The sequence below is a fragment of the Sitophilus oryzae genome, unplaced genomic scaffold, assembly GCF_002938485.1.
Source record: "Sitophilus oryzae breed Bouriz unplaced genomic scaffold, Soryzae_2.0 scaffold_1500_pilon_pilon, whole genome shotgun sequence".
Classification (NCBI taxonomy): domain Eukaryota; kingdom Metazoa; phylum Arthropoda; class Insecta; order Coleoptera; family Curculionidae; genus Sitophilus; species Sitophilus oryzae.
This window is the reverse complement of record NW_022146171.1, coordinates 3019341-3033631: the sequence shown is the minus strand read 5'-3', so window position 1 is coordinate 3033631 and position 14291 is coordinate 3019341. Positions and strand designations below refer to the sequence as shown.

At 32.5% G+C, this 14291-nt stretch overlaps 1 protein-coding gene across 1 annotated transcript in view; it reads right to left on the bottom strand.

Moving 5' to 3' along the window:
• Positions 1-6075: 6075 nt before the first annotated feature.
• The window catches only part of LOC115878142 (putative protein tag-52), a 32179-nt gene continuing 23963 nt past the window's right edge, over positions 6076-14291 (bottom strand). The window contains exons 6-8 of the mRNA XM_030894519.1: positions 11843-11957; positions 11594-11789; positions 6076-6444 (exon numbers count right to left, since the gene is read on the bottom strand). Of these exons, the coding sequence (XP_030750379.1) occupies positions 6266-6444; positions 11594-11789; positions 11843-11957 (490 nt within the window). The 3' untranslated portion in view covers positions 6076-6265. The remainder of the gene's footprint in view (positions 6445-11593; positions 11790-11842; positions 11958-14291) is intronic.

The following is a 14291-nucleotide window of genomic DNA, read 5'->3' as shown; positions in this document are numbered from 1 at the left end:
CGCCAAATTCATATATTTAAAATAGAATCTAACACGGCCAAACTGACATCATTCCGCTCTCGGAATGTACAATTTCCAAAACATAGAAAAAATAAGAGGCCTATGATATAGGTACCTATAACAACAAAACTTTAATTTTGTATTTTAACATATGCGTTAAGATTATGCTATACATAATGTATATCAAGTTGTAATTAAACAATAAAAGCTAAACTTCGTTACGTTTAAAAGGTTTTGGGTTGAGATTCAGCACACTCGACAATCTCCATGCCAGTTGCTGAAATAAAGACAGGAAGAACGTTAGTCAGACAAGAGTCAGACTACTCTGACATCAATATCAGTTTACTTCTATTGATAACAATTCATTGAATGGCACAGTGGGAATATGTACTCAGTAGGCACGTATTCACGATGAGCCATTTTAAAATCACAGAGTTTCTCTACTGACACGATGGAAATATTGCACGAGGCACATATTTACGATGGGTCAGTTTAAAATCACAGAGTTTCTCGACTGACACGATGGAAATATTGCACGAGGCACATATTTACGATGGGTCAGTTTAAAATCACAGAGTTTCTCGACTGACACGATGGAAATATTGCACGAGGCACATATTTACGATGGGTCAGTATAAAATTACAGAGTTTCTCGACTGACACGATGGAAATATTGCAAAATATTGCACATATTTACGATGGGTCAGCTAATGAATTACTGGATAACACGATGGAAATAGTATGACATGTACATACGTATTTGCGATGGGTTATTTGCCAGTAATGAACTTAACAAAAATAATTTACATTTAGATTTAGACTGGCACGATGGATTAGACTGACACGATGGAAATATTGCCAGAAGCACATATTTACGATGGGTCAGCTAATCATTTACTTTTCAATCTAACACGGCCCAGAATGTTATAAAATTAAACTAAATAAAAAAAAAACAAAAATAGTCGGATTTCTTTATTTTTTTTTATTCAGCCCAATTTACAACTTACCAACACTGTTTAGTTCTACTAGATTCTGAAAGTCTTCAGGAGTCTAATCAGATGGCCAGTGACGCAACTGGTCCTTAGAACACTTAAGGTTTGTTTGCGCGCCTAACTTCCGGATTGAATATCGCTCATTAGCCAATAGTTGTTTAATGACATAATGTACCACAAAAGATTGTTCGGCCAAACTGACAATTTCTTCTACTTATTCTTAGCAAATTTGTTATTGTTCGCAATGTATCGCTCGATTGAAAATCATGGCGGTGTCAAGCGTTATTTTACAAAGAAACTGGCTTTCAACAAAATCAATAGGTTGCAAAGCGTCATCAAATTTCTTGCAATAATTTCTACAACCTCAAAAAAAATTGAAAATACTTTTTAAGTTTCCCTAATGGCTACATCTGGAGAGATAATCACAAATACTGATAATTCAATTAATCCTTTCTTTTACATAAACAGCTTGCTTTCTACTACTATACGTTCGTAGTTTTCGATATTTTTACACATTTTTCGGAAAAGTAATACTCGTAGATTTAGTCAGCGTTTCAATATCTCGAACACCGTTATTTATTCTCGTGTTTTTTTTATAGTACTTATAGTTATTTATCGGTGAAATTAATACCTTTATAACACGTACTTTTTCTAAACTTCCTGTGATGCCGCCTTTTTACAAAAGCCGTCGATTAAAAGTAATAAAAATTCGAAACTCTCATGTCATGAGGTACTTAAAAAGGTACCTACACTGTATGTTTTTAGTAACAATACATTTTAAGCATTGATCATAATACTTCTTAACAAATTGATCGATGAGTTAAAATAAAAATAATGGTTTAATTCACAAAAGATCTTTTTTTCAGTTGTAACGTAACACTGCTTGTCGGAAAACAATCTTAATAAATCTAAACGGCTGCCTTTCGACTTCGACACAAAAGCTTTTATATAAAAAGAAAGATTTTATATAAAAAGAAGTTGGCCACATTTTTTTTTCTAAAAGTAATATTATTTTAACAAAAATGATCGTTAGCTTATTTGTCCTAAATTTATTTTCATTTATCTTAAGTTTCTGTTTCGGTCATATTTCTGTATTTTTTAACCAGTTACCAGTAGGCCATGTTGACAAACATTTTCAATTCGATTTCATCTGGAATAGTCGGCCCCGTTGAAAAATAACACCATTTCGTATTCAATAGGTATTCAATACTAAAATTGTTAACTCAACAATACCAAAGTTTACTGAATTACAATACTCATAAGCTTAAAATCGCTACACAAAAGAAAAGAGTAAAAAAAATATCTGACTTCGTAAAATACTGACAAAGCACCGAATATTATAAACAGTCGCCAAGGTCTCATGAATGATATTTAGACACTTCATTAGACTTGCGTTGAGAAAAATATGGAACAACATTTAACTGATAAGTTTCTTAGAACTGAAATTCGATAGGATCTCTGGAATCGACTTATTGGCTTCGCTTTATCAAATGCCCAGCCTTTCTTGGTACTTTGGTACTTTTCTTCAATCTTTAGTACAAATAAATTTATCATAACTTTTTCGATACCAGAAATAATATCGGGGATATGTTTTTTTTATAGTTAAAACATGGTTAAAACCACGAGAAATGGAAATGTGGTATCTGTCGTTATTTAAAATAAATCCAATTTTTAAAAATTCTGTACATTAATTATTTTAACTGAACCTTTAATCTGTTTTTTTTTCTTATTCTTTTTGTCTGTTTTAATTTAATAATTACATGTTTATCGTATTGTCAGAACCTATTACATTTATTGATGATCGTAAGTTTGGTTTGAATATGGCATATAAAACTACAAAACTCTACTAAAACTACGGAGCTATAGATCTAAAATTCAGTTCTAAAACCTGTATCATTATCTTGGTTTCTAAAAGAACTTTCACAGTGTTAACTTCGTACTTTAATGTTATTAATATCACTTTTTAAATTGCCTAAACCTTTTCTCAATATTTTCTGAAACAACAAGAGAGCAATTTAAATTTCTCAAGTTTTATGCGTGCTTACTCAATGTTACTATGAGCATGGCAACTTTGAAAGTTATATGCATCGATCATGAGCTTACCCAGAATTTTTTTTTTATGGAAAAACCGCTGAAAAATTTGTTTTAAAAATTTTCCATGTTTCGTGAGTGGGTTTCCATGCAGTAAACCATCGTTTAGCATATTTAAGTAAAAAGGGGCCAATTCTACTTACGGTTTCCCGATCAGGCCAACGAAATTCAGTTTCATACAAATTTATTTTTACAAACCACTCGTATAGGCGGAGTTTCCAATGCCCGCCGTTGAAGATGGACACAGATTCGATTGTAGCACGCTTGGCCATTGCTAATTTAATTGGCATAAAGTCACACAAAATTCACAGGCACACGAAAAGCACCCGGGTTTATTACCCCACACCTGATGTTAAATTCTTTTGAATTCGCGGTTAATGTCAAGCAGTGACTGCCGCGGCGACGCTATTCCTTCACTCCCGTTCGCGTCCCGCCTTTTAGGCGCACATGCGTGAGCAACCAAATAATTAAAAAGAGCGCCAAATTCATATATTTAAAATAGAATCTAACAATATTACAATGTCACCGAAGTTACGTAGTATACCAAGTTTAAGCCCAATCGAATGCCATGTACGTAATAAGGTACTATATTATGGTACAACTTGATATGGTTCATGGTATCATAATATTGCAATGTCATAAAAAATGCGAAATTATATATCAAGTTCTGAGCCCAATCGAACATCAGGAAGTGGTAATATAATATGGTACTATAGAAGGTACCACTTTATATGCTCCATGGTATCATAAAAATATAATGTCACCAAAGATACATACTATACCAAGTTTAAGCCCTATCGAACGCCATGTACGTAATATGGTACTATATTATGGTACCACTTGTTATGGTTCAAGCTATCATAATATTGCAATGTCATCAAAATTAAGAAGGTATATATCAAATATGAGCCCAATCGAACGTCAGGAAGTGGTGTCATAATATGGTACTATAGAAGGTACCGCTTTATATGCTCTCTCTAAATACTTAACGTTTGAAAAAAGAGCTCTGATCTATTTTAATATGTTTAAATGATGTAGCAAATTTGAAGGTAGGCTTTATCAGGAAGTATTACAATATGAATTACACAATGGCAACACTGCACAAAATTCTTTTAAATTTCGTTTGTAGAAAACTGTTTTCTTTAAAATTTATCGCCCTCTATTATGTAGAAACTACCGCATCAAAATATCTGATTTGGAGACAGGCTTAAAGCCCCGTTCTCAGAACTGCGTCGTGTCGACAGCGACACTGATTGACACTTCAAACGACCAATGGGAGCTGTACTAAATTTAAAATTGACAGCTGTTTGAATTTTGTACAAATCTGATTGGTTCTTTTGTCGTGTCGCTGGCGACAGTCGCAGTTCTGAGAACGGGGCTTTAAAAGTCTGTCTCCTTTTGATACCTACAATTTTATGCAGGTAACGAGGCTTCTGTTGCGTAGCTAGATATTCTGTGCTAATATATTCAAACAATAAGATACTATAAACTATAGTTTTGATTTTGGGACAGTTTTTGTAATTGTAATAATGTTTTTTAAAAAGGTTAATAAATATTATACTTTTTATTTATCTATACTAATATATAAAATCATACTGATTAATCACGATCCTGCTCAAACCACTCAACGTAAGAAGCTCAATTTTGGCATACAGATTGATTCTAGGGTGTAGAGGTTCGATAAGAAGGGATTTTTCGAAACTCCAGTTCCAAGAGGGTGAAACCACCCCTCAAATATTACAATATTTTTTATTTAAAAAACTGTCAAGTTTCCGAAAAAACGCTTAAACAGGTATATTTTATTTTGTTTTTTTTACATATGTTTTTTTACATAAGATTTTTTATAAACGTATACAGGGTGTTTCATAAAATATGACCATTGAGTAATCACAATTCTGCTTAAACTGCTTGACGTTTAAAGCTGATTTTTGGCAAACGGATTAACTGAGGGGTGTAGAGGTTCGATAAGGAGGGGTTTCTCGAATCTCAAATTCCAAGAGGGCGAAAACGCCCCTCATATATTACAATATTTGTTATTTAAAAAACGGTTAGTCTTTCGGGAAAACGGATAATTTATTTGTTTTTTTACATATCTTGAAATTTTTTAAAAAATTATACAGGGTGTTCCAAAAAGTTAGGTAATTTCTTAACCACGATTCTGCTTAAACTGCTTGACGTAAAAAGCTTATTTTTGGCAAACGGATTTTCAAATATTACCAAGTTATTATAATAATATCGCCATATTGTTTTTTCTCATGCTGACATAAATGTGAGAAAATTTTATCCAGTTTGTATGTTAATGGAAATTCTTGCTTTGTTTTATCATCACCATTACAAATGATTAATGCGACGCGAACGAAGTCGCTGGTACACGCTAGTTTATTAATATATCTCTAAAATTATCGAAATATTTATATTTACTCATATCTTAGGATTATGTAGAGTGATCTTTTACTCATATCTTAAGATTATGTAAAGTGATCTAAAAGGAAGCCAAAAATGCAAAAATATACAGGGTGTACCATTTAAAAAAAAATCTTTCCAACCCACTCACTCTTTTTTGAGCCACCCTGTAGAAATTAAAATATTTTCGTGAAATACATCCTCGTACATATTTTAGGTTTGCGCTTAAAACTTCCCCCACCACTTTATTTTATGAGATAGAGCAAAATATGCTGTATAAAAAAAATCAAATTTCTCATTGATTTCAATAGTAATATTTAAAATACCTCTTCACCTGCATATTTTCGAGAAAATACTGTTTTCTGATTGGCCATACAGGTGCATCCTCTACCGCGCATTTTTCGAACTTAAAAATAATTTCCACCGATTTCTCTTGGCCGTTTTACTTATTACAATTTTTTTCCCAACGTTGTACGGTAAGTAGTTTCTGAGATACAGCCAGTGTCCATTCTTAGTTGGCAACTCCGTACTCTTTAGCCATTGGTTTTACAAAATGTATCAAAAGAAATCAAAGTTTGCGTAAAAAAATATATTAGGTGCTGTATTTTTATAGGACAAATTAGAAAAAGTTAATCTTTACATAACTTAATAAAAACCTACAATGCTGTTTAAAAAAATCTAATATACTAATTAACTTATTTCTACATGTATAGAAAAAATATGCGTCAAAACTAAAATTATTACAAATAAATCAACGAAAACACTGACTTACAAAAAATCTACTTGTTCGATCCAAAACTGAAAAGTCCTTTGAAAGTGGAGCGTATACCGCTAACAAAACTTCCAAACTTTGTCGTATTGTGATCGTTGTGTTTTCTTCCAAAAATGAACACATCGGTACGATTTTCTAGGGCAAGTTTATCCTCCAGAGTAGGTTTGATACCATTAGTTCCAGTATCTGATTAAAAACAAAAACAGTTTGTAGTTAGGTACAGCTGGTTCCAAAAAAAATGAATACGACTCATTAAGCATTTTTTTCGAATATTTGAGCAGTGTATATTTATGTGTCAAGTATTTTGACATGTTAAGGTTATTATGATTATTGAATAAAAGAACTTTGCTTTTGACAAACTGGCAAATAAATTTTTCAGAATGTCAGCATGACATCAGTAGAGAAATGGGAAACTGGTATCATAGAATATACTGCCCGAAACAATAAAAATATGTTTTAAATCGTATTCAATTTTATTGGAACCAGCTGTACATTGTAACATGCGGACCAAAAATGTTAACCACGAGTAGAAAAAAAAAATTGGCGCCGGGAGGCACGTATAGCCGCCCATACTAAAATATGTTAATATCTCGAAAACTGCGACTTTGACTGATTTTGATGTTATTACAAATTTTGTTGCAAATATTATTCCTAATCTTAAATTGAAAACCGCGTTTCGCTAGCTACTGTAATTTTGGAGTTACGATTTTTTTAAATTTTTAACCCCTCCCATACCCCCTTACCAACCCCACACCCCCACCAAAAACTAATGGCCAGATTCTCGGGTGCCACAGTATTTTTGTGCCAAATTTGGTTAAAATCGGTTCAGCGGTGTTTGATTATCGTGTTACAGACGGACAGACAGACACCATGAAAATATTTTGTATTTAGGTCATTTATTACCCAAATAACTCATTTTGAGTGAAATTAAAAAAACTTTTTTTGCCGATCCTAATAGCCTACCATACCTATTGGTATGGTCGGCTAAAAATATTGAAAAAACGTTTATGCGAAATTAATCCAGTTACAGTACAGGGTGAGTGAACGATAAAGTTCAAAATTTAATTTGTTTTGGGGATTTGAATGAGATTTTGGGTGTCTATATTTTAAAAAATATCTATACCTATGTGGCGGATTCATGTATCCAAAAAAAATCTTTATGGGTATTTCGCCACTGCACTGCAAGAAAAATCTACAAAATAAAATAGTTATTTTTTGTAAACACTTCTGCGTTAAACCTAAACGGACGCTGCTTGTCAGAAGATGGTTTACAGTTATAAAAATTTGCCTAACAAAGAAAAAAATGCTTAATGTTTTGGAAAGTTTTCTCTTTCCGTTGTCGGAAGCAAAAAAATATAAAGAACAAAAAAAAAATAGTTTAAAATATTTAAATTGAACTATTCGAGAACACTTTACTTTTTAAAACAGATACGTCTACAAGAAACCGTTGACGTTCTGTTAAAATGACATTATATTAAGTTAAACTTCAAAATTAACAATTACTACCTGATAACAATTACTTAATAAGGTAAAACCAAAAAGCCCAAACTTTCTGTATGGTTATTTTCAAATTTTACGTATGTTATGTTTATTACATTATACAAATCTTATCAATCAATTTTCACAAATCTAAGATTTGTCAGCATTCATGGAACACAGGGCACTAAATTCATGGGACACAGGGCGCAAATAAAATTTAATAACGCCAAAATTATAATGAAAGAAGCGATAGCCTCTAAAATAAAAATAAGAGGCTTTTTAATTTAATCTAATAAAAATAAATGTATTGCTCATACATCTGTAGATGTTAGTAATGTATGGCAATCGCTTCTTTGATTTTAAAGAACATAACATAAATAAACATAACATACGTAAAATTTCAAAATAACCATACAGAAAGTTTGGGCTTTTTGGTTTTACCTTATTAAGTAATTGTTATCAGGTAGTAATTGTTAATTTTGAAGTTTAACTTAATATAATGTCATTTTAACAGAACGTAAACGGTTTCTTGTAGACGTATCTGTTTTAAAAAGTAAAGTGTTCTCGAATAGTTCAATTTAAATATTTTAAATAGTTTTTTTCTTTGTTCTTTATATTTTTTTTGCTTCCGACGACGGAAGAGAAAACTTTCCGAAACGTTAAGCATTTTTTTCTTTGTTAGGCAAATTTTTATAACTGTAAACACAACTTCTGACAAGCAGCGTCCGTTTAGGTTTAACGCAGAAGTGTTTACAAAAAATAACTATTTTATTTTGTAGATTTTTCTTGCAGTGCAGTGGCGAAATACCCATAAAGGATTTTTTTGTCTACATTTTGCTATACATTTTAGTATAAATATTTTCCAACTCAACCGACGACCGATCTTTTCGTAAAATGGTCCTTCTAGTATTAACTATAGTCTGTCCAACGACAAAATCCTTGACAGTGATAGATGCGTCTGTCATTTTAATTTGAAAGTAGTTTATTTTATTTTGTTGTTGTTTTTTTTAAGTTGGTACAATTGGAACGCATAATTAATATATTAATATACCTATTTAAATTTTGTGTGACAAGTGATTACTTCAAAATATTGTGAAAAAAAGACTGTATAAAACTGAAAAAATCTAGTCTTGGTTAATTAACTTTAAACTTATTTGTTTCTGCATTACTAAAATGTATTATCTACCTATCGTGTGATGTTATTTTACAGATACTCCATTTTTTGGTACCATATACGAGATGCCATACAACTTTATTTGTGGCTAATACAACTCTCTGGCCATAGTCTCTAGTAAACTGTGTTTCTGGCGGTCTCTGGACACCGAATATTAACTGTAAACTATGGTCTGGGTCAACACTTAATTTTCCCTCGAGTTTTCCTCCACTTAATTAAAAAAAAAACACGAAACACAAGTAACAACACAGTCCAAAATGCAAAATGCAAAATATCATTTCTATTTGACATAATTTGACACAAAATTATAAGCTATAATTTGGCAAGAGTTTGACAACTCTCAAAAATCTTAAGTCGAGTTCATACGTATCGGAGTCCGTTTGTCGTTCATCGTTGCGTCAAACCAATAAAATTGAAATACGATCTGTCGTTTTTGAAATAAACCAATAAAACTGGTTAAAAACAACAAGAGGCGACGCATGACGTATTTATTTGTAAACCCATCCATAGTTAACTTAAAAAGTATTAGAAACTTTTTTTAGTGAAATAAATAGATTGGTATGGAAGTCATCTGTTTTTTTTCTGTCATCGTCTGTCGAAATCTTACCTGAGAAAAAAAAACGAGTATACCATTTTTTGCCTCTTATAAAAAAGGCCACCGCGCATAGTTTTTAAGAAAAAAAATATTTTTCCTAAGTTGACTTCCAAAAAATGTTTTTTTGTCACGTCAAGCTAAGGAGGCGCATAAAATCTATTATGCTCTAATCATCTAGTTGGCGAAAATATGGAATTTTATATTAGTATCACAAATTATATTTGACAATAAGCTTCATAAAAAGCTTAAAAAACTAATAAATTTTAAGTTAATTAACGTTCGGGTTTATTTTTGATTGATGCCCTCTAACAGACAAACGAAGCACTTTTGTATAAAGGTAAATTATGTGCAATTAATAATGTGAACTTATTTTGATTCAAAAAATACGTAGTTATTCTATGTTCACGGGATATTTGAACTCTCTGTATATATTGTAGGTCGGCTTTGAAAAAATACATTTTTCAAAATTTTTTTTCTCAAAAACTATGCTATGTGGCGTTTTTTACAAGCGACGAAAAATGTAATAAATACTAGAGGGACCATTTTACAAAAAGAAAATCTGTCATCGGTGGAGTTGGAAAATATTTATACTAAAATTTATGTATGGGTGGGGGTAGTTTTTTTCACCTCTCCAGTACTTTTTCTTGATTTTTGTAAAAATCAAATATTAAAGCACTTAGCAAAACATAGATACTGCTGAAAATCTCATTCAAATCGGAATAACGGTTCTGAAAAAGTTTCCAACAAAGCACTTTTGTATAGAGGTAAATAGTGTTCAATGAACTTATTCGGATTCCAAAAATACGTAGTAGCTCTATGTCCACGGAATATTGGGACACTCGGTATAAAAAATAACTATGTATTTATTTTTTTCAGACAAAAAAAACAGATTTGGTATGAATTCAAGTTTATGACATAACTAAATCAGGATTGATTGACGTATTTAATTATTTTAGTTCACGTTCTGTTTCACCAGAAATGACTACAACTTTTGATTTTTAAATGGCACTCTCGGTATGTTTTTAATTTATTTGATAGAAAATGATATTCTGAATAGAATGACACAAAAAAATAATAAACAAATCGAATTCTAAATAACTTTTGACATTTGGAATATTTGGTCACCTAACCTTACGTTTTACTTTAAATGACATTTGTCACATGACATATACCAAAATCAGGCATGTTAAATTAATTCCGCACTTTTTGTCTAAAAACTCCATTTGTAGCGAAAGTTTTGCTACAAATGGTGTTTTGCACGCTATAGAGACTGTTTCTTAAATAAATGTACAAAGTGATTCTTTAAATTTTTCCGTATATTTTAGAAAACTGCTCATCAACTGCAGGTTCATCTAAAATTGTACCTTCTTTTTATTTTTGATATACCGGCGGCTCTGAAAATGTTACTTTTTTAAACTAAACCTCAAAACTTAAAAATTTACTACTTTTATTAATACGTATATATCACGTTCGGAAATATTTGCATTATTTTAGGAAATACTCAGTATATCAACAGGATTAAATACGGTCTAACAAGCCAGGGAAGATTTCGACAGTCGATATCGAAAAAATTACAGACTGAGAAAATTACAAAATCAATGACTCTTGTTGGCCATACTATAGTTCTCAGAGAGTTGTAGAATGTGGAATGAGTGAGAGGGGGGGTTAATCACTGCGACCTCAATGATGACGACCCTTCTTTGAGTCATCACACATTCTATAACCCATCATACCTCTGTTGTAGAGGGGACAGGGTATTTCCCATCCTCCTCTGACAACAGATGTTCTTCCTCCGAGGATACACACCCTTCCACGGTTGGAGTTTTGCCCTCCGTGCCCTTCACAGTCGAGGAGCTTGCCTCCGGCTGAGGTACCCGTGAGATGTAGGCTGGAGGATCTGTCTCCATTTTCTCCACCTCTTTAACTTGGTCTCTCCTTAGACCTGATACCGGTGTTGTTCCGTATCTATAATAGAGGATATGTCCCTCTTTCTCTATTGCCTCCCTGGATTTGAGGTCAATTCCTATTGTGAGGACCTGACCATGACTCTCAGAGAGTTACATTGTCTTTTCTAAAATCAAACTCACCTTGTTCAATTTTTAAATTGCTTCCATTTGAAAAATTACTTGTTTCCAACAATGGAAACCCTGTTGACGTTAGATCTCTGGTTTCAGGGTTGCTTTCCAGCTTTATCGGTGTAGAATTACAAGCAGAATGGATAGATTTTCTGGCCAATATTCCGCTACTGAATCTTAGAATTTCGGAAGTCGAATTTCTGGGGTCCTAAAGAATAAAAATAAATAATATCTTTTAAGCCATTTTCTTCTCCTTTTTACCATAAATTTTCTTTTTTTCAGTGGACGTCCAGGACTTAAACCTATTTCGTTGTATTCATTGACGTCTTTCCTTTTAACAGGTCTCCTGTTTGAACTTTCTTTCCTTAAAGTTTTCCTATAATACAGAGTGTCTAAATGAAAGGGCGCGAAAAATACTAGAAGTATATTCTTTCGATTCGGCGATTTCCCACAATATTATGTACTTTTTTGTTATATGGACATTTTTCAAAAACGATAGACAATAGATAGTTGAAATTGGATGTTTGAATGCCACCAATCAAATCGGTGGTTACGACATATTAGAGGGTGATAAATTAACTAACAATGTTAAAAATATAATTTAGTAATAAGCCTGATTTTTATATAATTTTTTTACTCCAGCCCGTCAACGGAGAAAGATCGCACAATAATGGATGTTTTGAAATTTTTTTGAGAAATTTAATTTAACCTTAATAAAAATATAATAGTACAACGTCGCGAAAACAAGAATTTCAAGAAAGCTGGTTCTTAAATATATTTTTGCTATGCTCTCCTGGTCAAAGTGCGGACCGTCTGGCTGCCGGTAGACTACTGCGGTTCATTACTGCGCATCACATCTGTACAGGATATCCCATTTCCGTGTGTTTTATGGGATTTCTCGTTTATGAGTAAAGATACAATGATGCGATTTTCACATTACTTTGCTACTTTTTTATGAAACTAAATATGCTACACATATGTTTGTCCTAGCCTCCTCTAAGTTCCTGAAATACAGGGAGAATTTGTGATGCAGATCAGTAGTGGCCGGATGTCTGTGATAAGATACGCAGTAGTGAACACTTTGTTAAGAGTGAACACAACGTCTACCAGCCACCAGACGGTCCGCACTCTGTTCAGGAGAGCATAACAAAAGATATATTAACGAACCAACTTTCTTAAAATTCTCTCTCGAAAACGTTACTAGCTCTTAGACTATAAGTAAAACAGCGAAATCGTTATGGAAATCAAAATATAAAATGACACCAATCACAATCAAATCGTACATCCGATGAATGTAGTCATGAAAATGCAATAAATTTAAAAACTGCGTAATTTTCTAACCAATCGAAGTCTTTAAATTCAACCAATAAAACTAATATCGTATCACCGTATCGTCGGATACGGGTGCGCTACATATTTTAATGCCAAAAAAGTGTCGATAGATTTATCAGGCACGTGTACAGTACATCTGCTGGATCTGTGTCTATGAAAGGAATGCGGACAAAAAACATTTAAATAAACAGCAATATATTTTATACGTCGATTTGACGAGTGCGTCACCGCAAATCGCTCCGCCCACTCATATTATTGGCTACTTGCAAATTTGTTGAATTTTTATTGATGGGACGCGTCGTCTATTTTTTTACGAAAAACATCGAGAGAATATCGTATCCCCTCTCACGGATACCCCGTAGCTACAGAACGGACAGACGTACTGTATATGGATTAACACTGGAATATTTTTCGAAAAAAAAAACATGTACGCCACTGACTTTTTTCTTTTGACAGCAAAATTGTAAACGCCGTTTAATGCCTGTTAAAAGTTGTATCTTGACATTTTGTCGTTTTCGATCTCCTTGATGAGATAAACGCAATTTTATTAATCATAATTAATAAAATTAATTCAAAAATAAAATTAATAAATTATTTTATCTAATTTATTATTAAATATTATTACTATAAGTTATCACTATTAGTCTACATCAAATTCAAATAAAAAAATAATGGAATTTAAGATAATTAATTACAAAATTAAAATAAGTTTAAAACGTTTTAACATCCTGTAATTTTAAAACTAGTAATCTATGTTTATAGGATTTTTTTTTCATATTTTTTATGAGGAATCAATGAGTACTTATTTAAAACTTTCGAAAGTTAATGATATTAAAATGTTTTAAATGTTGCTATTAGACTTGGATCAAGGCAAATTAATAAAATTGCATTTATCTCATCAGGGAGGCCGAAATCGACAAAATGTGAAGAGACAACTTTTAATCGGCATTAAACGGCTTTCACTATTTCTCTAACAAGAGAAAAAAAGTCAGTGGCGTTCATGCTTTTTTAGAAAAATATTCCAGTGATAGAATGTAGAATGTTTAGAAGGGGAGTTAATCACCGCGACCTTATAGATCTATTGTGTGTTTCCCTTTCTTGAGTTATAACGAGTTATAACTCATCATACAGTCTCAGGGCTTTAAGAAAAGCCAGTATCTGAGACGGCTCCACAGAGGCCAGCTCTCCATCCTCGACATCAGACGTGCCAAGGTTCATGGCACGAATGGTCGTCGTCTCGGCGCACTCAGTGATAAGGTGTTCTGGTGTTTCCCCATTTTCCCCACAAAATCTGCATTCGCCGTTGTTTCTCAGTTTCAGTCTACTGAGGTGTTCGTTGAGGAGACAGTGTCCTGTTAGAAACCCCGTGACAATCCGA